The sequence below is a fragment of the Hemitrygon akajei genome, chromosome 20, assembly GCF_048418815.1.
Source record: "Hemitrygon akajei chromosome 20, sHemAka1.3, whole genome shotgun sequence".
In the NCBI taxonomy this organism is placed as follows: Eukaryota; Metazoa; Chordata; class Chondrichthyes; order Myliobatiformes; family Dasyatidae; genus Hemitrygon; species Hemitrygon akajei.
Window position 1 is genome coordinate 32,963,466 of NC_133143.1, and position 27,482 is coordinate 32,990,947.

At 40.7% G+C, this 27,482-nt stretch overlaps 1 protein-coding gene across 1 annotated transcript in view; it reads right to left on the reverse strand.

Moving 5' to 3' along the window:
* LOC140713932 (collagen alpha-6(VI) chain-like) overlaps positions 1-25,180 on the reverse strand; it is a 133,571-nt gene extending 108,391 nt beyond the window's left edge. Inside the window, exons 1-3 of the mRNA XM_073024629.1 lie at positions 25,093-25,180; positions 15,441-15,541; positions 1,241-1,834 (exon numbers count right to left, since the gene is read on the reverse strand). Of these exons, the coding sequence (XP_072880730.1) occupies positions 1,241-1,834; positions 15,441-15,537 (691 nt within the window). The 5' untranslated portion in view covers positions 15,538-15,541; positions 25,093-25,180. The remainder of the gene's footprint in view (positions 1-1,240; positions 1,835-15,440; positions 15,542-25,092) is intronic.
* Between the last annotated feature and the right edge of the window lie 2,302 nt (positions 25,181-27,482).

A 27,482-nucleotide genomic window follows, 5' to 3' on the forward strand; every position in this document is an offset into this window, starting at 1 on the left:
GATTGTGGTCGAGATTGAAAGGAAGGATTGTGGTCGAGATCGAAAGGAGGGGTGCTGGACGAGATTGAAAGGAAGGATTGTGGTCGAGATTGAAAGGAAGGATTGTGGTCGAGATCGAAAGGAGGGGTGCTGGACGAGATTGAAAGGAAGGATTGTGGTAGAGATCGAAAGGAGGGGTGCTGGACGAGATTGAAAGGAAGGATTGTGGTCGAGATCGAAAGGAGGGGTGCTGGACGTGATCAAAAGGAGGGGTGCTGGACGAGATCGAAAGGAGGGGTGCTGGACGTGATCAAGAGGAAGGGTGCTGGACGTGATCAAAAGGAAGGATTGTGGTCAAGATTGAAAGGAGGGGTGCTGGACGTGATCGAAAGGAGGGGTTCTGGACGTGATCAAAAGGAGGGATGGTGAATGAGATTGAAAGGAAGGATGGTGAATGTGATCGAATGGAAGAATAGTGGAACTGATTGAACCAGTGGAAGTGAAGGTACGCAGGGAGAAGAGAATAAATTCAATAGTCGGGGTAATTGACTGCTGATGGAGACTGGATAATAGAATTGTGGAGATGATAGGAAGATGGAGGTGAATAGCTAAGGAAGACAGCATACTAAAATCCCAAAGAATATATTTGAATATTTCAACCATGTGGATAAACATGAAACTGTTCATTTGAGGAGTGTTGCATTACATGAGCAGTGTTTTTGAAATGTTTATCAATGTAAGAGATAGAAAAAGGATTGCAAAAGGTGCTGGAATGAAAGAGAATTAAAGACTTTAGGATGGGGCTCATCAATTACCAAAAGTAGCTCTGATGACCATGGGACTATGAGGAAAGTATCAGTGAACACTCAACCGAAGAAAATATCATCACTAGAATATACAATGAGATGGAGCCAAGGGTAGGATAGATTGGTCTAATAAAGAAGATGAGCATTGAGGATATAGAAGGAAACAAGTACTGAAGGATACAGGTCAAGCTATCAAAACTAAAGACATGAAAGTATAAAATACATTGGCAATGGTGAGTATGGGTGAAGCTGGACTCAGTGTGCTCAGCTTAGAAAACACCACAATAAGAAGATAAGAGGAGGAAAGTCTAAGTGATCAGTGCTGAGAAATGGATCATAGAGATACTTATGGGATAGATAGATAGAATGGGATAATAGCCGTCCCAGATGTACTCAGACAAAGGAATTATTTTTTGTTTTGTGTAATTTCATGACTGTATTTCAATTGAACCAACCTTGGATATAGTCTACAACTACCCTGCACACCGACTCCAAAACTCTGTTTGAAAATACTGATTCAGACAATTTGTCAAAACTTGCAATGTTGTAGACATACTTATTAAATGGTTTACTGGATAAAAGTCTGAGTGCCTTTGCTGGTTGGACATTAACTCCAATGACAAAAATTGTGATATTTCTGCTTCTCAGCTGTTCAGCTGCCTTGGCTGCCTCAGTAATAGATCCTCCATCGGTGATCAGAATGGCAATTTGTTTCACACCTTCTTCGATTCTGCTCCCTGCTGACATAACAAAATGTTCTCTGTCCAGGAATTCCAGAACTTTTGTCACATTTGTCCTACCCCTCTTTTGTGACAAATCTTGTATATGGTCCAATATGTTCTCTTTTGACAAATACTTATTGAGAAGAAACTCAGTCTTTGGATCTGTGCTGTACTGAGCCAACCCAATCCTCACTTTGTTGCTTGCAATATCCAGTCCACGAACAAATTTACTCAGAAATATCTTCATGTTTACAAAGTTCTCATCCTTTATGCTTGAAGAACCATCTATCACAAGGACAATGTCAGCAACTGTGGCATCCCTGCAAGCTGAGCACATGAAAATAATATTCTTTGTTAAAGTAGCTTTTGCAAAATGGAAGTAGACAACAGAACCACCAACATCCCTTAATGCCTCACACTCCCCTATATGACTCTAAATGCCTTAGAGTCATAAGGTGTTGTATGGTTAATATTTAAGCTATTAAAAGATATAGTCTTTGTATTTTAAAAAAACATGTGATCCATTTTACTATGCACAATCTCACATTCTAATCAGTGGCAGTGTTAGCTGTGAGGAGGATGCTAAGAGGATGCAGGATGACTTGGATAGGTTAGGTGAGTGGGCAAATTCATGGCAGATGCAATTTAATGTGGACAAATGTGAGGTTATCCACTTTGGTGGCAAGAACAGGAAAACAGATTATTATCTGAATGGTGGCTGATTAGAAAAAGGGGAGGTGCAATGAGACCTGGGTGTCATTGTACACCAGTCATTGAAAGTGGGCATGCAGGTACAGCAGGCAGTGAAAAAGGCAAATGGTATGTTAGCATTATTTTGGCATTCATAGCAAGAGGATTCAAGTACAGGAGCAGGGAGGTTCTACTGCAGTTGTACAAGGCCTTGGTGAGACCACGCCTGGAGTATTGTGTGCAGTTTTGGTCCCCTAATTTGAGGAAAGACATTCTTGCCATAGAGGGAGTACATAGAAGGTTCACCAGATTGATTCCTGGGATGGCAGGACTTTCATATGAAGAAAGACTGGATCAACTGGGCTTATACTCGCTGGAATTTAGAAAATTGAGGGGAGATCTTATTGAAACATATAAAATTCTAAAGGTACAGGACCGGCTAGATGCAGGAAGATTGTTCCTGATGTTGGGGAAGTCCAGAATGAGGAGTCACAGTTTAAGGATAAAGGGGAAGCCTTTTAGGACTGAGATGAGGAGAAACTTCTTCACACAGAGAGTGGTGAATCAGTGGAATTCTCTGCCACAGGAAACAGTTGAGGCCAGTTCATTGGCTATATTTAAGAGGGAGTTAGATATGGCCCTTGTGGCTAAAGGGATCAGGGGATATGGAGAGAAAGTAGGTACTGGGTTCTGAGTTGGATGATCAGCCATGATCATACTGAATGGCGGTGCAGGCTCGAAGGGCTGAATGGCCTACTCCTGCACCTATTTTATATGTTTCTATGTTTCTATGTTTTCAGCAATTTCTGACAGCCATTTTTCCTGTTTGTTCATCAAAGATTCTCTCTCTCTCTCTCTCTCTCTCTCTCTCTCTCTCTCTCTCTCTCTCTCTCTCTCTCTCTCTCCCTCCCCTCCCCCTCCCCCTCCCCCTCCCCCTCTCCCTCTCCCTCTCCCTCCCATACTCACCTCTCTTTCAGTCTCTTGAAAATCAAAAGGCATAAGCACATAATTGTTCTCTAGTTGGATGCAATTGTGTTATGATGGAAATAGGATTTAGTTAATCCCACATAAAGGGCATAAAATTGGTACCATGAGATCCAATCTGTCTTGTCTTGTATCCAAAAACCTCTAAACATTATCAAACATTATCAAACGTAACATTGGAATAAAAAATTACTGAGGCATCAAATATATTGTGTAAGTAAGCAGCACAATACCTATTTTTAGTTCTTCTTGTTTCAAAATCAAAGCATTTTATCCTGTCTGACTGAAGAACCGTAAGTAATTATTTTGGAACAGGAAGCTCCATCATACATAGGGTAATTACCCATAGCTTCATTCTCAGGATTTCTTCAAATGGTCAGACCACCCAGAAAAAGGCTGTTGGCAGCCATTTTTATTAACATTCATACTAAGCCAATTTTTGGGTTTGGTGTTGAATCCTTGTTGTGGTTACATGTCCTGGTATTGAAGTTGGAGTGTGAATTCTTGACCAGAGAGTGGTCAGATATTTAGTTGGGAAAGTGGTCCATGCTGATCAAGATTCCCAGCTGAGTTGTTCCGTGTGCCTAACCAAGATTCCCATCCAAGTTATCTTTTCAGATAGTAAAATGTTCATTACCTCGCTGATCACATCATGCCATGTTTTACACTACACTTATGAGAGTGGATTTGCCAAGATGGTAATAAATCGCTAACCGTTGCTGAACAATTCTCACCTATTCTGTCCACCTGCTTTGGAATGATCATTCTGAACAATACTCCTGAGATTGTTGGGGTAGAATGCAGGTCTGTAGCAAATTCTTTAAGTACTGCCACTGGAACAACAGTTGCCAATGTTTTTGCAAGCAGGATGGCTAACACTCAGAAGTGATCTGCATCTTCCAAGAGGCATTATTATAGGGCTGATACCAGAGCAAGTTAATAGAGAATAGCAGAATGGAAATCCTTTATCTGCAGTTTCTGCCTTGTCTCTGTAGCCATTAAACAGAACGGGGCTACATGCTGAGTCACATTCTTGTAACATCAGAACCAATGGAATGCGCTTAAAGAAATAGTCAAGAGTCAGAACTTACTCAGTTTTCCAGGCGTTAGCCTTCACCTGTGGGCTATCAGCCTTGCATAGTTCTGTACAGATTTACCTGAATAGTAAAAACTCTGAAAAAGTTAAACTACTTCTTTGTTCACAATATGGAAATTACTCGTCATGCCAATATTTGTTCTTTATCTGTAATTGCTCTTGAACTGAGGAAGATCTGACACTTTGACGGTATTGCAATGTCAAGCACATTGCATCTGTTCAAAAAATCCAAAACACCAAACTAAAAAAAAGCTTAGAATCTTGCATTCCCAACCTTAATGTCTTCCTAAATACAATACCTAGGGATGCCAGTGGGACGTTGGATATTTCATGAGACGCCTCTTGCACCATCATACACAAAAACCAGATGATAGCCTGTGAGATTTCCCTCAGATCATCAAAGTCAGCTACATTGTACACATAGTTTACAGCTGGTTCACTGGCAATCTGCTTCAGTTCCCTCTCATTGGCATCTTGAATACCAATGGCATACACAATGATCCCCTGATCCTTCAGAGCCTTTGCTGGCAAACTAATGCTATCTTCAGACTTCCCATCAGTGATAATGATAGCCACCTGTGGCACGTCCATTGAAGCCCTACTTCCTGCCGACTCCACAAAATGTTTTTTCAGCATGAACCTCAAGCCCAGCCCAGTTCTTGAACCACCTCCCTTCAATTGTAGTTGCTGTATCTTCCACAGGATATCATTCTTGTCATAAAAAGAATTCAGGATAAACTCTGTACGAGGGTTTCCACTGATCTGAATGAGGCCAATCTGCACTTTGTCCTCTCCAACATCAAATCCATTCACCAAAGTAGAGAGAAAATCTTGGACTTTTTCAAAGTTGTGGGATCCTATACTCCAGGATCCATCAACTAGGAAAACAATGTCAGCAAAAGAGGACATTGTGCAAGCTATTAAGACAGAAAAAAAACCCAGAAGTTAATAAGATAATGACAAATTCATCGATCTTCAACCTTTCACCGATGTATCTAAGATTTCCACCAGTTTCAAAAGGTTAACTAACACACTGGTGTCCAAGAACCAGAATCAAAATCAAGTTTAATATCACTTGCAGATGTCATGAAATGTGTTGTTTTGCATTAGCTGTACATTGCAATACATAATAATAAAAACTATAAATTGCAATAACAAGTATTAGTAAACTAAAGAAAATTAAGTAAGCAGTGCAAAATGGAGGAAAAAATACTGAGGTAAATGTCCATGGATTCATTGTCCATTCAGAAATCCATGGCGAAGGGGAAGAAGCCGTTCCTCAAACGTTGAGTTGAGTGACTGAAATGAAGAGCAGGGTGAGATGCCTCAACCACTGTCTCCCTGTAGAGAAGTGCTTTGCGAGGTTAGGTATGGCTGGAACTAACTCTTATCTGAGCAGGGGCCTGTACCTGTTGCACTTCAACAGCTCCACAGCAGACACAGTCTCACTGGCTCTCTACTCTACATTGGAGCACCCAGACAACTACAGAACATATGTCATACTTCTATTTATCAATTAACGTTTGGCATTCAACACCACCATTCCCTCATTAGAGATCACCAAGTCTCAATGCCTGGGGTTCTGTACTTCCCCCTGTAACTGGATCCTTAATTTCCTCATTGGGAGACCACAGTCAGTGCTATCAGCAACACATCTCCTCCTTGCTGACAATCATTGCAGGTACACCTCAAGGAAACATGCTTCGTCCACTGCTCTGCTTTCTCTAGACTCAGGACTGTGTGGCTAAGCACAGTTCAAAGCATTAGCTATAAATTCACAATTGTCATCACTATTGTTCATAAAGTCTCAGATAGCAACAAGGAGGCATTCAGGAGTGGGATAGATTGGGAGTTTGAATGTCGCAAAAACAAGCTCATTGGCAAGACAAAGGAATTGATTGTCGTGGGGAAATCAGGGGAATAGACACCAGTCCTCACTGAAAGCTCAACAGTGGAAAGGGAGAGCAGCTTCAAGTTCCAGGGCAAGAACATCTTAGAGGATCGATCTTGGACTCCACACGTTAACTCAATCACAGATAAATCTCTATTGCATTAGGAGATTTGGTTTGTCTCCAAAAACTCTTACGTATGTTGGAGAGACTTTTGACTGGGTGCCTCACAGCCTGGTATAGAGACTCCAATGCACAGCATTGCAAGAGGCTGTGAACAGTTGTAGGCTCACCCAGTTCTATCATGGGCATGCCCTCCCCACCACCAAAGATGTAATGATTCTGAAACAGCTTGGACCATAAGGCCATAAGACACAGGAGGAGAATTAGACCATGTGGCTCATCGAGTCTGCTCTGCCATTGGATCATGACTGATCCCTTTTCCTCTCAATCCCATTCTCCTGCCTTCTCCCTGTAACCTTTCACACCATAACTTATCAACAATCTATCAACCTACGCCTTAAATACACTCTATGACTTGGCTTCCACAACCACCTGTGGCAAAAAAATCCACAGATTCACCACTCCCTTGTGAAAAAAATTCCTCTTCATTTCTATTCTAAATGGAGGTCCCTCTGATCTGATATTGTGCCCACTGGTCCTAGACACCCCACTCTATGAAACATCCTCTCCTCATTCACTTTATCTAAGTGTAGGGCTCTCAGAACCAGTAACTGTGGTGTTAACTGTTCGGGCTAACAAAATAACTTCTCTGTATTGTTATAATGAAATGGCTTCTCTGTAATGTTACTTAATGCTGGAATGGGTTTCTGAACCTGGAATGTTTGGGTTATAACTGTAGATAAGGGGGACCTAACCAATGGAGAATTGTTATGCTATCTTGCATCTGTGAGCTGAGCGGCAGTTTGCAGTCTTTTTCGAGAGGCGAATGAGGAGGACGGACGTGTGAGGAGTGGACAGCGGTTCCAGAGCGGCGGATACTGGATGTCGGCAGTTCGGACGGTGGCCGAAGGCTCGGAAGGTCATTATCGATGGAACCAGAGGTGTGAGCTCCAATGTATTAAAATATTATGTGCACAAATTGATTTACTGATTTGGTGCCTTTAGGTTATCTGTTTCTACTAACCCATCACTAAGAAATAACTATAAAGTTGCAATTATTTACTCGCCTTTGGTGTATCGTCTGATATTTGTGATGCAAGTGTGTACTGGGGGGGGCATTACACCATATTTACACCAAAGTATTGCATTATTGGCGGAGCGACGGTGGTTCACCCTCGGCAAACGGGAGTAAATTGGGGGCACGGATGCTACATAACCCTTTCAACATTTGATTATGATTTCCCCCCCCCCCCCATCCTTCTAATTTTCCAGCGATTACAGGCCTGGAGCCATCAAACGCTTCTCATATGATAAGCCTTTCATTCCTAGAGTCATTTTTGTGAACCTCCTTTGAAATTTCTCCAATGTCAGCGCATCCTTTCTTCGATAAGGGGCCCAAAACTGCTCACAATACTCCAATCACAAACAAGAGAAAATCTGCAGATGCCAGAATTCCAAGTAACACACACAAAATGCTGGAGGAACTCATCAGCCTATACAGTACCTATGGAAAACAGTATAGCTGATGTATTAGCCGACACCCTTCAGCAGGACTAGAGAAAAAAAATGAGTAGGATTCCATCACCAAGCAGATCTTTCCTTCTCTCCCACCATCATACTCCCCTCCCACTTCCTGCTTTCTGCAGGGATTGCTCCATGTGCGACTCTCCTGTCCATTCGTTCCTCCCCACTGATCTCCCTCCTGGCACTTTTCCCAGCAAGTGGATCAAGTGGTACAATTGCCCCTACTCCTCCTCCCGCATTACCATTCAGGACCCCAAACAGTCCTTCCAAGTGAGGCAACACTTCACCTGAGAGTCTGTTGGGGTCATATACTGTGTACAGTGCTCCTGGTGTGACCAGCTGTATATCGGTGAAATCCGTTGTAGATTGGGCATCCGTTTCGTTGAGCACCTATACTCCATCTGCCAAAAAATGTGGGATTTCCCAGTGGCCATCAATTTTAATTCCACTTCCCACTCCCATTCCAATATGTGTATCCATGGCCTCTATTGTCGCGATGAGGCCACACTCAGGTTGGAGGAACAACACCTTATATTCTGTCTGGGTAGCCTCCAACCTGATGGCATGAGCATCAATTTCTCAAACTTTCGGCAATGGCCTCTCATCATTCCCAACCCCTTTTCCCTTTCTAGCCTTATCTTCTTGCCCGTCTATCACCTCCCCCTGTGCTCTTCCCCCCTTTTCTGCAATGGCTTCTGTCCTCTCCTATCAGACTGCCCCTTCTCCAGCCCTGTATCTCTTTCACCAATCAACTTCCTAGCTTTTTACTTCACACCCCATCCCGCTCTCAGTTTCACCATCAACTTGTGTTTCTTCTTCCCCTCCCTCCACCTTCTTGTTCAGACTCTTCATCTTTTTTCTCCAGTCCTGCCGAAGGGGTCCGTCCGGAAACATTAACTGTACTCTTTTCCATAGATGCTGCCTGGCCTGCTGAGTTCCTCCAACATTTTGTGTGTGTGTGCACGGAAAGACCACAATTGCCTCCCACCCGACTTGGCACATAATAAAGAAATGATTAACGTTTGCAATTTATAGTAATTTTATGTTTTTGTACTGTACTGCTACCATAAAACAATGAATTACACATAATTTAAGTCAGCGACAATAAATCTGACTCTGATTCTGGCACCCACCCATTTCTGTAACAAAATGCATTAAAAAATCTGGTTATGTACCAGCATTTTCTTCAAAATATCAGGAGTATTTCCTGCTTCTCATACTCCTGTTCTAACATCTTAATTTCCTCAGAGTTACAATGAAGGCCCAACTAAGTTATGGCAGTACCACCTGCAAGGTTATTCCAAGAAAAAAAAAGAGCTCTAATTGTTTAAATACTGTATTTTAAAGAAAGACTATCCCTCAATACCCCAGCAAACAAATTTTACACAAGCTAAGCATCTCATTTTCTTGCTAACAGTTTTATGTTGGTCAGAGTACTGATTTATTGCAGAGTTCTTGCCCATCCCAGCTAATGCCCTTGTTCCATCCACTGAGGATATGCACAGCTATACTGGGAGCCCTATGTGAGCACCCATTCTGCAGGCTGTTGAACTTCACTGTGTCGGAAACCTGAATATTGTAACCACTCATCCCCCCACAGATGTTCTTGCAGTAAAGAGTTGCCCCACAGCACAATGCGGAGAGGCTGCCTGTAGGGCTGTTATTGGGTGGTTTAGAGTGGACGGTGCTCTCGCTGAAATTCAGGGCTCAGGCAACACTGTGGCCAATGCAGTGAGTGTGGATCCTCATTGACAGATCACCTGGACACTACAATCTCACTCTTCGCCTCCTGGTGAATGTGATGGAAGCCGCTGTCTCCTCCATTCATTGATTGTAACTCTCCCCAGCCTGGAAGTAGCTCTATTGTGATAAGCAAGTTAAGATCGAAATGTTTCTGGGCTGGGGAAAGCAGTGCAGTATAATTAAAAGAGGAAGAAACAGCAATTCCAATCACATTCTATAGGAAGTGATGGGAGAGATTACAGCATCTATAGAAGAGAGAGATTAGCGGTGGAAGGATGTTAATCTGAATGGAGGTTTGTGACCACTGGTGTCCCACAGTGATCCATTCTGAGACCTCTGCTTGTGATATATGTCAATGATGGGGAATGAAAAATTAGACAGGTGGATTGGCAAGTTTGTGAATGGTGGAGTTGTAGGCAGTGTTAAAGACTATCAAAAAATATAGTAGGTTATAGATCAGTTACAAATATGGGCAGTAAAGTGGCAGATGCAGTTTAATCCATGTGGAGTTCAATCCACATGGAGCAGATGTTATCAGTCTTCAGCAATGGCCTGCATTCACAGTGATGGTCAGGACCCCCAAGCCCCACATCTTAGCACTGAGCAGCCACACTGTCTCTCAGCCAACCTCACACCAACTCTCACAGGCAGCCCTTCCACACCGAACTGTAAATTTGTTGCTGAGTTTGCCCGATTTTCCAGGATCCAGGCTCCTGGCTCAGAAAGACACATCGTTGGTAAGGGTAGGCTTCACATCCGGTTCGCTGCACAGAGATGAACAGCAGCAGGTAGGGGGTTGCTTCAGCTTCCTGGCAAGACAACATTCAGGGGTGGGGAGGGCAGGGTGTAAGATTTTGTAAATAAAACATGCAAGAGTCATTTAATATGCTTAACAAAAGCCACAACTCTTAACTCCAATTACGACCACCGACATTATTACCTCAGACACAGTCTTTTAAAGTGAACACACCAACTCAATGACAATGTTTGTGAATTATGTAGAACAGTTTCTAATATGAAAGATGTGGCATCATTACATTCCACTATACACAGTGTCCCTCCAGGTTTCACCAAACCTGGCATTGTGAGTCTGTCTGGAGCTCATACGAGCCACCACAACTTGGGTTCTGGGTGCCTCGGTTGGAGTAACAGTAGGGGCCTCTGGCTAATCTAGGTGTGGGCTGACATGTTGTGATGCAGGGGGTATGGTAGTGGAACCATCTAGATCTCGGCAGGCTGGTTCAAGATGATCTACAGAAATACTGTAGATTCAGGCTTACACTCCCTATCTACAAGAAGAGTCTTTTTGCACTCTTCCAAAACGTGGAATGGGGCATTGCAAGGGGGCTCAGAATCAGAATCAAGTTTAATATCACAGGCAAATGTCATGAAATTTGTTGCTATGTGGCAGCAGTATATTGTAATACATAAATGTATATATTTAAAAAGTTAAGTTAAATCAATAGTGGAAAAAGAGACAAACAAAATAGTGAGGTAGTGTTGAGGGATTGAATGTCCATTCAGAAATCTAATGGCAGAGGAGAAGAAACTGTTCCTGTAACACTGAGTGTGCATTCAGGCTCCTGCATCTCTTACTTGATGGTAGCAATGAGAAGAGGGCTTATCCTGGGTGATAGAGGTCTTTAATATATGGATGACACCATTTTGAGGCATTGTCTTTTGAAGGTATCCTGGATGTAAGTATTAATATTGTCCAGGTGATCCAAGACGACATGAAGTGCCAATGAAACCGCCTCCACTGTTGACCTATTGTGGTGACAGGTAAATTGCAGTTGGTCAGGACCTTGCTTAGGCAGTTGATTCTAGCCATAATCAACCTCTCAAAGCACTTCATCATCGTTTGTGCCAGTGTTATTGGACATTAGTGATTACGGCAGCTCACCCTGCTCTCCTTGGGCACTGATATGATTATTGCCCTTTTGAAGCAGGTGGGAGCTTCTGACCACAGCAATGAGTGATTGAAAATGTCTTTGAACACACCTACCAGTTGGTTGGCACAGGTTTTCAGAGCCCCACCAAGTACACCATTGGGGCAAGTTGCCTTGTGAGGGTTCACTCTCTTGAAGGCCATTCTGACATCGGCCTCTGAGACAGGGATCACAGGATCACTGGATTGGCTGAATCTTCATAGCTGTAGTTTCATTCTCTCTTTCAAAGTGATCATAAAAGGCACTGAGTTCATCTGGGAGTGAAATATCACTGCCATTCATGATGTTAGGTTTTGCTTTGTAGGAAGTAATGGCCTGCTAGAGTTAATATGCATCTGATTTTCCTCTAACCTCAAATGGAATTATTCTTTTGCTCTTGAGATAACCCTCCATAAGTCAAGCCTGGCCTTCTTGCATAGTTCTGGATTACCAGACTTGAATGCCACAGATCGAGCCCTCAGCAGACTATGAACCACTTGGTTCATCCATGGCTTTTCATTTGAGTACGTACATTATGTTCTTTTAGGCACACACTCGTCCACATAGCTCATTCAGTCAGACTCAAAGAAGAATTCATGAATAATTTTCAGTCCTGTAAGTGCTCCTCTGCCTCCCTTGTCCATACATTCTTGGTCCTTTCTACTAATGCCGCAGTCTTCAGTCTCTGCCTAAACTCAGGGAGTAGAAGTACAGCCAGACTTTCCAAAGTGTGAGCATGGGATGGCATGGTAAGTATTCTGGTTCATAATATAACAGTGCTCCAGTGTGTTTTCTCTTCTTGTTCCACAAGTGACATGTTTGTGATAATTATTTAAGTCCATTTTCAAGCCGACTTAAGGGGGTGTCAATGTGCATCATGGCAGATAAAAACAAATGAGGTAGAACATAGGTTAACTGGAACCCAAAAGTGTTGTAATGATAAGAGGTAGGAATTAAGTTTCAAGGAATTAAGTTTACTGAGGAGGGCAGAATGCTGCTAAAACAGCCACCAGGTGGTTGTGGAATTAGGAATAAAATCACCCAGAACCTGTAGTGGCTACACATACACTAACTCCTCTGCAGAGGACTGCAGGTCTTCTCTTTGAGTCATTCGGAGCCGCAGCAGGATCCACAGGAGACGATTGTGCCAACACTTGTCCATCAGGGAGGCCCTTTGAACAACCTTTAAGGAACAGTGAAACCATTCACACAGGTCATTGGACTGCTGTGATAACCCACGTTGTGACGCAATTTAATACAGAGGTTCTGGGCCATCATGGCCCAGAGGTCTGACGTGTATTGAGGACTGTGATCAGGAGAAATATCAGATGGGGTGCTGAACTGATGGACCCAGATGTTGATGAGCACTCAAGTCACGTCTGCAGCCATTATCGATGCTAGAGGGACAACCTCTGGCCTCCTGGTGGTATGGCCCACCACGGTAAGAAGATGCTTGAAACCACGGGACAGGTGAAAGCAGACCAACCAGGTCCACACTAACATGGTCAAATTGTCGCTCAGGGATCTCAGAAGGTGCCAATGGTGCCCAAACATGACAGTTAATTTTCACCCACTGACACAAACTGCAGGCTGCACTCCAGTCATGCGTATCTTTCCTAAAGCCGCTCCACACAAACTTTAAAGCAACCAGTTTCTGCAAAGCCTTCGCACCCAGAAGTGAAGTCCATGAATGGAGTTAAGAGAAAGGTCTCCTCAATTTGCAGGCACTATGGGGTGAGGACAACAGGTTGAGATATCACACAGGAGGGAAACTTGTGTATCTCAAAATTGGCATCTGCCAACCTCGGGCCTGTGACTGCTGCCCTGTAAACCTGGACCCTCGGTTAGTGGCTTGGTCAGCTGCCTTGCTAGCATAGTCAACCCCGATGTCTATGGCATCAATAGCAGGTCATGAGAGACATTCATTTATAGCATAATTTTCCCTTCAATGTACTGTAGGTCCATCGTGAATTCTGAAATGTAAGCCAGGTGGTTGCAGTCGAAGGGTCTGACATTTTGGCCATCGTGGTTACGAGGGGTTTGTGGTCAATGAATGCTGTGAAATGCCGACCGTCCAGCAGAAAACAAAAATGGCGGATAGCTAGATAGAGACTGCGAAGCTCACAGTCAAATATGCTGTACTTCCTCTCGGGTGGGGTGGAGCAGCCGGCTGAAAAAGGTGAGCGACTGCCACACACCTCCAACGGGCTGTCCATGCACAGCACCGAAAGCATAGTCTGTGGCAACGGTAGTGATGGCTATAGGTACATTGCGGAGTGGGTGCGCCAATAGGGTTGCATTTGAAAGAGCTCATTTGGTGTCAACAAATGCTTTGGTCATGTCCGCTGCCCACTCAAGCATGGGATTAGGGGCATGCATTTCAGGCCCTGTACAAGGGGAGCATAAATTCAGCAGTTTGCAGAATGAAACAGTAATAGAAATTCACCATACTACAAAACATTTGCAGTGCTTCGCTAGTGCTGGGCAGTTGTAAGTCTGTTATAATGGCAACTTCTGATGGAAGGAGTGTCGCGTCTTCTGCGGTGAAGCAGTTCATGAGAAAATCAATAGTAGACAACCCGAACTGGCATTTAGCAAGGTTAATAATCAGCCCAAGTTGCCATAGCTGCTTGAAAAGTATGCACAGATGTGATCAGTGTTCAGTTTTGGATGCACTAGTGCCAGTTTGAAAAAAAGGAAAATCCTTTAGCACAGAGTTCATTAGCTGCTGGAAAGTCTGTGCTGCATCAAATCAAATGGCATGTGCAGAAACTCAAGTAAGCCAGACGGGGTTAGAACAGCAGTTTTGGGAATGTCCTTAGCGCACACAAGCACATGATGGTAGATCCTGACTAAGTCACAAGAGTCTGTTGACAGGGCTTATCAAGACAGGAAAAGGAAGAGGAATGATTCACCTCTGCCTGGCTGAGTGAAGACTATCAACCATTTTAGCAAGCTCTCTGTAGTCCTTCATGGGTATATTAGTGTGGGCTGTGCAAACTTGATCAATCATTTGTTGCATAAAGAGTTCTTTAAATCTAAAACAAGGATGGTGATTGCTCAGGACAGAAAGCACGTGATCCATTAGTTCTGGAGGCCTAGCATCACCCAGCCTAGGCAAGGAGAGCAACTGTTTGGCACAATCAGAGTCAAACAGTCCAAGAGTTTGTAATAGTTGAGTTTTCAACGCAATGTATTTCAGATGTGCAGGTAGACTATCTTGTATACTTACCCCTCTGGCTGTAATTAAACTACTTAGCGATGCAGTAAAATTTTTTATAATCTGCAGTGAATTCTCACAGCACAAACTGGACTTCTGCTGTCCAAACGACATTGTAGCATGCTGCTCCCAAACCTCCAGCAGTTTTAAACAGCTGTGATGGTCAGCATGTCACTGAGTAACTCTGGAATTGTCTGAAAGCATCGTGGTCACTAATGTCGGATTTTGTGAATAAAGTATGCGAGTGGTTTTATGTGCTAAACAAAAGCCACAGCCAATTACTTCCATTATGAACAAAAGTCATTGTCTTACACTGACATCACTACGTCTAACGCCGTCTCTTAAAGTGAACACAACCCAATGATGTTGTTTGTGAATTATGTGAACAGTTTCAGTTATGAACAATGCATGTCATTAGTCATCCATTACATTGCCTACAAGGGTTTTATTCTATGGTCCCAGGACAGAAGCAGAGTCAGTCATTTATCTTACTATATAATGATTGCTTTTGCTCTCAAAGCTGAAGTCTACACTTACCCTTACAACTGTAAAACTGTACTTGATAAATTGTAAACAGAATGCAACATGAACAACTTGAAAATGCTACCCAAAAACCTGGCTTTTGACTTTATTATTCAAACTACTCGAACATTCTGCAAAACATGCAATAAAATTATAGCCAATAGTTGGGTAGAATCCTAAATAGCTTAAATGTTACAACTTAAAAGCAAGGTACCAGTCTGTTGAGAGCTAGCAGATGGTAAACTCATTGCGAAGAGGAGGCTGATCAGTACAGTTGTAAAATCAACCATTTTGATGGATCTTCTGTTCATCTCCCTGGAGAACAAGAAAAACATAGTTACCAACTTTTGTTCAATGATAACACATTGCAACAAACTGCTCTCTGTGTTGTAAATTGACCTATTGATCACCAGGATCCATGCACCCACCAAAACTGGTTCACTCTCTACTCGAATCAAGTAAATGGCAACTGCAAACAAACTGAAGATGATGAATATCTCAGTAAAACAGTTTTGCCCATCTATTCCTAAACTAGAATCTTACCTTACAAATGTTTCTTTAAATTTATTAAGATTATTATCTTAACTTCGATTATATACTGCAAAGATGGTGGATAAACCTCAGAACATACAAACTACGTAAGAAATATATGCTCCAAGTAAAGGTCACTTGTCATCATTATATATTGGTTACTCTGAGTGCACTTTTCCATCAGCTGTCCTCTCAGAATCAGTGAATGTCTTATTTTAATGTTCATATTGGATTCAAAGAAAACCTTGAAAAATTATTAACATTTTAGGGGTTGCATCCTCAATTTGCTTTCATCAAATTTTACTGACATTGGAGTGGGTTCAGAGAAGATTCACAAGAATGATTCCAGGAATGAAAGTGTTACCGTATAAGTAATGTCTGGCTGCTCTGGGATTGTGTTCCCTGGAGTTCAGTAGAATGAGGGGGAATCAGATAGAAACATACCAAATGTTAAAAGACCTGAACAGATTAGATATGGCAAAGTTATTTCCCATGGTAGGGGAGTCTAGGACAAGAGGGCACGACTTCAGGATTTAAAGATGTCCTTTTAGAACTGAGATGTGGAGAAATTACTTTAGTCAGAGGGTGGTAAATCTAAGGAATTGGTTGTCATGAGCAGCTGTGGAGGCCAAGTCATTGGGTGTATTTAAGGCAGAGATAGATAGGTTCTTGATTAGCCAGGGCATCAAAGGGTATGGGGAGAAGGCAGGGTAGTGGGGATGACTGGAAGAATTGAATCAACCCAGGATTGAATGCAGACAGACTCGATGGGCCGTATGGCCTATTTCTGCTCCTATATCTTATGGTCTTATCAGTATTTCAAAATAACTTCTTAGTAATGTCTTCATTTAAATAATGGGATTTCAAAGTTCAAAGAAATATTTATTATAGAGTACATATTTGTCACCACATACAACCTTGAGATCTGTTTCTGGGACCATACTTAGCAAATCTATATCTAAATCTCTAGAACAGTAATTGTAAACTGTAAAGATCAGGAACTGTTAACTGAGAACAAACTGTGCAAATGCAGATATAAATAAATAAAATGCAGATTTCCAATGGAAAATAAATTCTTGTGCCTTAACTAATTTACTACAAAATGTTCCCCACCTCACTTGGACATGAAGCATTCTGTTATCTACATCAAGACACAAGCAGTTGACTATTATGTAGGAAAAGTTCATCTGAGCCACTCAAGAGTTAAACACACCAGCTCACTTGAAAATGTGTCGCTATTCATTTGTTGCTTTTGGATTAAAGTTGAAGAAATCTTTTACTGAAAAGGATTGCTAGAATATTTCATGAAAGGAGCACTGCTGTTCAAAAATCAGCTCACTAACATCTTCTTAAAGACACATAGAGATGGGCAGCAAACATTAAATGTTGGAGGATGTCAGTTTGACAGACAGCATCTGGAGTTCCTCCAGCATTTTGTGTGTGTTGCTTGGATTTCCAGCTTCTGCAGATTGTCTCTTGTTTGCGATTAGAGATGGGTAGAAAATTTTATCCTTTCCCAACATCACACCCAATGCCTTTAAAGAATTATATGCATTTTTGTCACTTAATTTTACAAGTTATAAATATATATATTACTTTTCAAATGTAGTAAGTATTGCAATGCTGGGAGAATGACAATCAATTCAACAGAAATCTCAAAAGCAGCAATGAGATAACTGACCTAAGATCGGGCAGTATGTTCCAGTGGCTCGACAGTAGATATTTTTTATTGCAGCCACAATTTGGCAACAATTTGTGGCAAAAGGAGCTCACATCTGATTAAACGTAGTCCTTTTAATATAGCAAATGTTATTTTACTGCTCTTTTACTGCAGCTGCTGCCCCATTCATAAACCAAATGTTAGTGTTGGGGCAGGGATCATCCTCCTCCTAGTTCAGTAAAACTGAAACTATTTGTAAACCCTGCCAAGTTACTACCAGATCAACTCAGAACTGAGCTTACAAAGAACGTAACAGCATTTTCCACAATATATATTAAAAGGTTCCCTATGGCTGTTAAGGCCGGGAGTGGTAATGGGGACAAGCTCCCGCTACCTGGTAAATGTTCCCTCTGGGGTGCGCCTCAAATAGCCTCTGACAACCAAGTCCAGCTACTAAGCCCAGTGGAACCATTTCTACTGGCAGGAGAAGGGCAAAGGTGGGTTACTGGTGCCTCAAAACCAGATGCTTCGGGTAGATGGAGCTCGAAGGAAAATTCTGATCTCAAACCTCCACTGCCTTGCGCCTATACCCACTCATGGGGAAGGCTTCGGGAGTAAACCCAAAGGGAAAATCCAGGAGTTCGCGTCTCTAAGACAGTCCTATATTAAGTTCAATGCTGACTGACAACTCCTGCCACACTGCTCGTACCAAAATGTATCAGTCTCTGCCATTCCTATGGTTTTATTAGATGTGTGGTGAGGGGGAGCTTGTAACATTGGTAACAGCTTGCTCTCCATATTGTACTGCCCAGGATTGCATATCTAGACAGCTAGGACACAATATCCATGGTCAACTCTGACCGACAGAGGCCCACTTACTAAAAGATAATCATGGTAATTGCATACATGGTTCATAATTATGCAACTGTTATCCTGGTTTTCAAATCTTTGTAATTTCACTTAACATGACCTTAGATTAAGTTAGCTTGTAATTATAAGAACATTCCTAATCCATGTTATTGCTGTAAATAGCTTTCAAGATTGGAATCTCTGGTGAACAAATTTCAGCCATGCTTTCTGCATCCAAGTGGTCTCTTTTGTGAACTTGGCAAGAACTTTGGAGGTGAGGGAATTGAGCATAATGAGGACATCTGAATTCTCGGAAAAGCCAGTGCCAGATGTGTCTGAGAGATGTTTTAACTAAAAGTAAAGAATTGACTACACACGAGATGACCGGGAGAACTTCTTGAATCTCACTTGAATAGACAGAACCTTTCATTTACACATGAGAGGATAGATTCTAGCTTTAATTTTCACCTGAAAGGTGGCACCTCAGGTCCGCTCAAGAATTGCAATTCAACAGAATTTGACTAAAATTCATTTAAGTGGTAACTGATATGTACTAGGATCCACCAGTGACTCCTAAAATTCATGACTAATTACCAGCACCTAAAGAAACAGTACGAAATGTAAACAACACACACAAAATGCTGGTGGAACACAGCAGGCCAGGCAGGAGCTATAAGGAGAAGCGCTGTCAATGTTTCGGGCCGAGACCCTTCGTCAGGAGTACGAAATGTAAAATTGGTTTTCCTATGATCCAAGCATTCCTATGAAATCAGGGAACTAAATGAAGAATCTTCCGGTAATTGGGAATGACACCAAAAGTAATAGTGAATATTACAAAGACAGAATTCCCCATTGCTGAGGAATTCAAGCAAGGAGACCATTAGACACCAATTTGAATAGCTGTATGGCTCAATCACATCCATGTCTAAATGCCCAGTAGGTGCTGAAAGTAAAAGCTCACAATATTGAACAATCATAATCACCTTATTCATTTTGAGTGAATTAATTGTAGTCTTAAAGATGATCAAACAATATGTAAAGGTAAATGGAGATGAAGAATTTCCTCTGATGGTGATCCTTTGGAGCAGTGTAAATTTACAATGCAGAAGAGAGGCCACTTGGTACATAGTTTATGTGCTGATTAAAAAGCACTACGCATCTAATACCCATTTCCAGCACTATATCCAGAGCTTTGCAAGACAGAACTCTTCAAATCCATGCCCAGGTCTAATGAGCATTTCTGCCACCGTCAATCATTCAAACAGAGTTCAGAAGCTCTACCAACTTTTTCTTCATCTTCCCTCCACTGCTTCCATAGCTTCTTTTCAATCTACACCCTTGATTTCTGATCACTCTGCTAAGGAAAATAGATCTTTCCTATTTAATTTTAACTTGCTTTGGGTACTGTCGATGGGGAATGACCAACTTGAAGGAATCTGCAGTGACCATATTTTTGGTAATGAGCCAGACTCTGTGGAGAAGATTTTAGGGGATTCTATAGCTAGGGGAACAGAGAGACCATTTTGTGGATGTGAAAGAGACTCCAGATAGTATGTTACTTCCCAAATCTCATGGGCATCTCAGATCAAAGATCCAAATGCCCATTAGGTTTAACTAAGTAAGTTAAATATTGAAACATCTAATCATTATTATCAGGAGGACACAAATGATGCTTTGTTGATCTCAGAGGTCAAAGCTAAGGCTCCTTTACAGTTCTTTGGAGCACTTACGTTCTCATAGGTTACAGCATATGCATTTCATATCCGTAACTATCATGCCACCAGCCTATCCCAGAGGAAGATTTCTACATATTTTTCAAAGCTGTTTACCACAATCAAGATCATGCAGTTGATCTTCATTCGGTATTTAATTAATGGTCTACTTTTAACTGTTACTCTGGGACATTCTACCATGGCCTTTTAGTGTACAAATCTATTCCATCCCTCGTCCTATTACATTTATGTGTCTAACTTCTTACATGGTTGCAGTGAAGGTTTGAGGAACATCACACACCAGCTTCCATCCAGGCAAGTGGCAGCCTTCCAGGCTCAACGTCAGCAATTTTCAATAACTTATACTTTCACCTTGCATCAGATGACAATTCTGCTGTCAGGTTATTCTCTGCACTATTAATTCAGATTCAAGTCTTCTCTCTCTATAGATGCACTTGATCTATCTATCCACAGTCTCTTTTGGCTTCAGCTCTCAGCAATAGTCTCATTTACTGTATGTTTCACAGCTTTAACATTTCTCTCCATTTTCTCTCTCTCTACAAGTGTCCCCATTCGTCAAAATATTTTGTCATTCAATGAGATCTCCTCTCATTTTTTATCTGCTCCTGGCCAAAGGCTATAGATGCCTCATCAGGTAATTGAAGAGAGCAGCCCAGTGTATGATGCATAATTCATGAGAAACGATGAAAATTACCAAGTGGAGAAACAACAAATTCGAAAAGTCAAATGATATATTGGTGCTTAATTTAAAAAGATTTCAATGCTCGAGTAAAGATGTAAGACCTTTTCAGATCGTACCTGAAGGTAAAAACATAGAAACATCAAAAACCTACAGCACAATACAGGCCCTTTGGCCCACAAAGCTCTGCTGAGCATGTCCTTACCTTAGAAATTACCTAGGGTTTCCCACGGCCCTCTATTTTTCTGAGCTCCATGTACCTATCCAAGAATCTTTTAAAAGACCCTATCGTATCTACCTCCACCACCATCACCGGCAGCCCATTCCACGCATTCACCACTCTCTGTGTAAAAAACTTAGCCCTGACATCTCCTCTGTACCTACTTCCAAGCACCTTAAAACGGTGCCCTTTCGTGCCAGCCATTTCAGCCCTGGGAAAAAGCCACTGACTATCCACACGATCAATGCCTGTCATCATTTTATACACCAAATTAAGGAGTTTCTTTGACTACAGGAATCAAAATAATCTGGAGCAAAAAAAAGGGCAGAAAAAGACCGAAGGAACTGAAGCTTTCATCCCTTTAGGCACAGCTGTACAACAGTATCTGTAAATCCCCATGTAATTGAAATGGCTTCCTTCTAATTAAATAGTGTGATGTCGCTGCAAAGTTTCGCAGTTCATTTCTTTCACTTTCTGGCCTTAAATTCACTTCCTGCCTTCTTTCATGGTGAGGGAGAAAGAGAGATAAATAGTTGTTAGCAGCTAATTATTTTTCCTCTTGGTGGGTGGCCCAATAATTCATCCAAAGAATGCTGAGAGCAGAAGATACCAAGTTCATTGACCAAGTATACCACAGAAATACTGGACACAAAGTTGTGTTCCTGCCCTTTACTTGAATTGACTGCTTAAAATCAATGCATGTGTTTACAGTGAGAAAACATAATATGCTGGCAAACTAATCAAGGAAGTATATCTCATGAGAAATTTCTTGCTATTGTCATGCTGATTCCTATTAATTATCACACAAGTCCTGCTACTTACTGCAGATAGCACCAGATTGATTCACAAAATACAAAATTCTTTGTATTTGGGAAATTAACATATTAGAGATCTGGAAACTATTATCTTGCTTTCAAAAATTCTTAGGTCTACAGAAAATAAACACACCCATTCATATGCAGCACACATCCTCAGAGGAGTTATGAAGGGTACCATTGGCTATATACAATCATTGTGTCATTTGTGGGTTGTGAAAGTTATGGCCAGACTGACATTTTGCTTCTTTTTCTAATCTCCTTTTTGAATTGTGTGGCCAGTTGACCATTGCGAATCACAGTTAAAAAGTTAATCACAATGGAGCCTCTGAATACTCAAACAGACCAGATCAGGTAAGCTCAGAAGATTTTCACACTGAAAGGACACTGATGAACAACTTGAAGACTTGGGCAGCTTTGACCTTGGGAAGTGAGCTGGGGTAAGTGGCACAGCAAATGGAAAAGACTGTCAGGAAATTCGAACCGTCCTTATAATTGTAAGATCTACAATATTCTTAACTTCAAGATTAATGGCTTTGTCTGGCTTTGTACAAACATTACAAATAACATGAAATAACCTTGGAAAACATAGGCAAAGCTACAGTAAGATATAGGTGGTGGCTTAATGCTTTCATTAATTAATGAACAGATTTTAAAAGTTGACATTGCTCCATGTGAAGATGATCTTCTTATAGATGTTTTACATTCAGGACAGAAAGGAAGTAAGGAAACTTTTCAAAATAATTTCCAAATGTGTTTCTTTGCTGATAACACAAAAAGTGCAAAGTCAATAACAAATTGCTGGAAGAACTCAAAGGTTCACATGGCATTTATGGGGAAGGATGAACTGTCAGAGGGGATTACATCAGTAGCTTTAAATTCCTTAATGTTAACATAGCAGAGAATCAGCTTTGGAACCAGCAAATAAATGTCATCAGAAAGAAGGCATAGCAGCACTTTTACTTTCTTGAGAACTTTGGCAGGCTTTTGTAGATGCACAGTGGAGAGTGCCCTAACTAGTATTATCTTGGCAGGGAATGGAAACACCAATGCCCAGGAATGTAAAAGGTTTCAGAAAGTGCTGGATACATCTCAGTCCATCACAGGCAAAGCCCTACCATCATTCAGTATATTTACATCAAGTGCTGCCTCAAGAAAGCAACATCCATGATCAAAGACCCTCACAATCCAGGCGATGTCCTCTTCTTGCTATTACCAACAGGCAGGAGGTACAGAAGCCTTAGGAGCCACACCACCATTGATTGACTCTGTATCAATAAAATCAATACCAACAGCAGCTACAGATAATGGACTGCTTTCAATGCAAGATTTTGACAATTGCATCCTCCAAATCTGCATTTACATTGTAACATTGAAGATGATTGTCAATACCTTCAAATTCTTCATAATTCCTAGACTTGTTGAAATAGTAAAATCATTTCACTTTCACTCCCTGCCATTTCTGAGCATCCCTAAGCCTGAATGATTGAAACCACAGTGTGCGAAAGCAATTCTAAATTGTCATACTGCTTATTTCTTGTCAACTATCAGTGACAAAAGTCACTGCTTTTTTTTTTACACAAACACAAGTGACACTATTTTAAAAAACGTTTGCTCTAAGTCTGGTGCCGCAAGTGTCTAACGGCCACACGATCTGCACATAATTGAGCCTAGTTAGAAACTGATTGGAGTCTCCTGTTCAATTAAGCTACATAGAGTCCCAAATAAATAAAGGGAATCCCGGCTATTTTCTCAATTAGTTTTTGTTCTTTAAGAGCAGTCCTAAATAAGCACCTGCCCCAATTCACCAATGACCCAATTAACAGGAATTGTGTGTGTATATTCATCAATACTGCCATCTGTCTTCTATGGCAAAGCCAATTTTGAAATCAATCTATTAAGTCTCCATGAATTCTGAGTGCCTTAATCTTCTGGAACAGCATGCCCTGAGGAAAGTTGTCAAAATCTTAAGAGTGAAACAGAGAGAAAAGATAAGGAATGGTATTATAGAAGGTTTGGAACAAGGGCTGTTCCACATAACGAACTAAAGGATAGGCATAGTTGGAGTCCATGCAAGTGCCTAGACTAACCTTTGATTTGTAGGAATTGAGTGCCAGTTCTCCCAATCTGATTAAATGGTTGCTGGTGCAGAGCTGGTTGAAACTTTGATACAATAATAAGTGTAGAGCTTTAACTATCTTATACTCACTCCACTCTCAGTCCTCATGTTGGTTCTTGACCTTTAAAACTGTCTGACTCACCTGCATCCTCTAGCAGTTTGTTCTATTTCTTTCAGATTCCAGATCTGTAGTCTCTTGCCTGTGTGAATGTGTCTCTCAACAAAGTTTAACTTCTTGGTTACTCATAATGCATGATGAAAGTTTCTTAAATAGTTTTGACTTTTTTAAAATTAAATTATTTCATGGATACTGACATGAAATTTAGACATGTTCCTCCTATCGATAGTTCCTCCTGGTTGGAGCATTCTTATATAATGTATTCACCCTGAGTTATTAAAGCTCATGTAAAACTTTCCTTGGAATCAAATCAATAACAAACAATGATTTTTTAACTGCAACAGCAAATCATGTTATTCAGAAAATTAATGCAGTCTTTATTACATGCAATGCTTTGCAAACCACCTTTCCAAAGTACATTTTATTTACAAATACTATCCGGTGAGGCATTTTAAGACTTACTTATTCTATAGTAGAATCTAAAATAATACACTCCAATAAAGAAAATATTACCATAGCATACCCCCTACCATTTCACTGCTGATCGCCATAATCTCATTGACAGGAATGCTTTGCTCTACTAAATCTGTTTCTTTCAATATATTCCACAACTCATTTAGAAATAAAGCAAAGATTTTATAAATTGAGCATGCTGATGCATAAAGACCACTAAAAGTTCATCAGCTTTGATTTTAAAGCAATTTCACAGTGTAATTTCGGCAACCATCAGTCAAAATGACTTAATTTATAACCAGAAGTACACTTGATCTTGCTGACAAGTTGTAACACAGCAAAAACTGTCTCCAATCACAAACCCAGGGAAAGGTGTTGACTTTCTTATCTGTCTGTCTCTACCGGAGGCAATCCAGTCGTCACAAACTTTGTAAGGTGGTAATGCATTTTTTAATTTAAATTTACATAATGCCAGAAATGCAGATGTGGGATGTGGCTTTTTAATTATTTACATCATCTGCTGCATGTAAATGAGAAAAATAACAGCATGGATAAACGTCTGACTTTAATTATTTTATTCTCTTCCTATATTACAGCGATCCAAAACAAAAGCATTTGCATAGAAATTTGCACAGAACATGCCATATAACAACTTTTTTGAGCTAATTATACACCAGGAGGATACTCACAATTATCTTAATCTATGTTCAATGTTTTGATTTAAATATCTTCATCCAATACACTCTGCAAAACTGTCTTCATACTGCAAAAAGATACCTGCGTTTAAAATAATTACATATAGACTAAGTTAAGCTTTCATTTCTCTTACATTCTCAATTGATTTGCTGAAACAACTATATGAAATGAAAGATACTACTCACTTCTCCCCCTTATGCAGCAACTAGACTGTGGCTACAAGCGTTGAAACCTTTTATATAACAGGAATAGCTGCCGGCAAACCACACCTCCCTTTCAGATCCCAGACAAGATCTTGATAATTAATTAAAGGCTACCAAAATACTAACATTGTCTTACATTTTATGTAAAAGTCTAGGACTTCTGTAGAACTCCTATATCCCAGCTATCCAAACGTTTAAAAGAATGAAATTAAAAGCCAGCCAAATTATTCTCCTGGAAGTAAAATTGCCAAGTTTGTTCAAATATGAGTAGAATGCCACATAAATCTGTACTGCAGCTTCAGCTTCCTATTATTTATATTAGTGATTTAGATGAAGCTGCTGAGAGGATTTGTTTGCTAAATGTGCAGATGAAAGAAAGACAAGTAAGTCAGTTGTGAAAAGAATTCATGGAGATAGGCTGAGAAAGTACACAAAATTCCTTCAAATGGAGTGCAATATTGAAAACTGGGAACAATTCACATTGACAAGAAAAATTCTAAAAATACTTTATCTAATAATAAAAATCTGCAGAGCTCTGAGATGCACAGAGATCTGAACATCATTGTGAATGAGTCAAAAATAAATCAGTATGAAACATACTGCAAATAATTGGAAAATCTAGCAGAATGTTACGGTTTATTGCAAAATAGATGTACAGAAATGTATGGACTATAGATAGATGTTTTTTAACAATAGATGTTTGGACTATATAGAACAGTGGGAAGACCACAAATGAGCTATTGTTTACATTACTGGAGTGTTTATTTGGAGATTATTGTAAATATGTCAGAGAAAATGTCCTGATACGGCATTTGAAATGAGTATGTCAACTTTTGAAGAAAGAATGAAGAGGATATACCTGCAACCACTCAGATTTAGAGAAGTGAGAAGTAACTTGAGTCTTTGAAGTCAGGAGGAGGCAGAAAAGCTTTCAATACAGAGATAAACAGACATTTGACAGGGTTAACATATGTTATGGGGAGGTGCTGTAATCCATAAAGAGGACTACAAGAAAGGATAGAAATAGGAAATTAAACATAACTTTCAAAGTAAAAGAGAGTGGGCCAAAATAAAGGTTTCATCACAGACACTTAGAGTAATCAAAAGACTATAAGAACATAACATACAGCAGCAGAATTAGGCCATTTGGCCCATCAAGTTTGCTCTGTCATAGAATGATGGCTGATTTATTTTCCTCCTTAACCCCATTCTCCTGCCTTCTCCCCATAACCTTCAGCATTCTTATTTGTCAAAAAACCTATCAAACTCCAATTTAAACACACACAAGGACTTAGCCTCCACAGCCATTTGTGGCAATGAATTCCACAGATTCATCACCCTCTGGCTAAAGAAATTGCTCCTCATCTCTGTTGGGACTTCTATTCTGAAGCTGTGCCCTCTGATCCTGGACTCTCATGCTATTGGAAACATCTTCTTCATGTCCACTCTATCCAGACCTTTCAATAATCAGGTTTCAGTGAGATCCCCCATTATTCTTCCAAACTCCGGAAAATACAGGCCCAGACCAATAAAAAAACTCTGCTTATAATTAATCCTTTCAACCCTGAGATCATTCTCGTAAGCTAACTTTAGCCCCTCTCAAATGACAGTACCTGCTTTCTTAGATACGGGTCCCAAATCTGCTCACAATACTCCAAATGTGGACTGACTAATGTCTCAGAGAACCTCAGCATTTTACTCTTGCTTTTATATTCTTGTTCTCTTGAAATTAATGCTAAAATGTGTTTTTCTTTCAATTTCCCTTCATTCTTAGTTCCTTTCACATTAGGACATAAATTTAAGTAGAAACTAGATAATCTGTTTCTTGGTAGGACCTTATGGGAAAACAAATTTGGACATGATTCAAATAACTTCTTACAGAATATGACTTAAATACTGTGAATTGACAACCAGCATGATGTAGGCTAAATGCTGCAAGAACAGCAGAAGTTTCCAAGTGCAATACTGCAGTTTTTTCCAGAATGTTAAACAGAAAAAATTGGTACTACCTACTCAAAATTCTTTGAGAGTCACTGCCAATATTTTGCTCCCACTCTCTCCATATGCCATGATTATATGATAACTGGATAGTCATCAAAATCTGCTTCATCCAATTCATTTTGAATGGTTATGTCAATGGACATCCAATAGCATTTAGTGAGCAAGTGAAACTGTTCTGT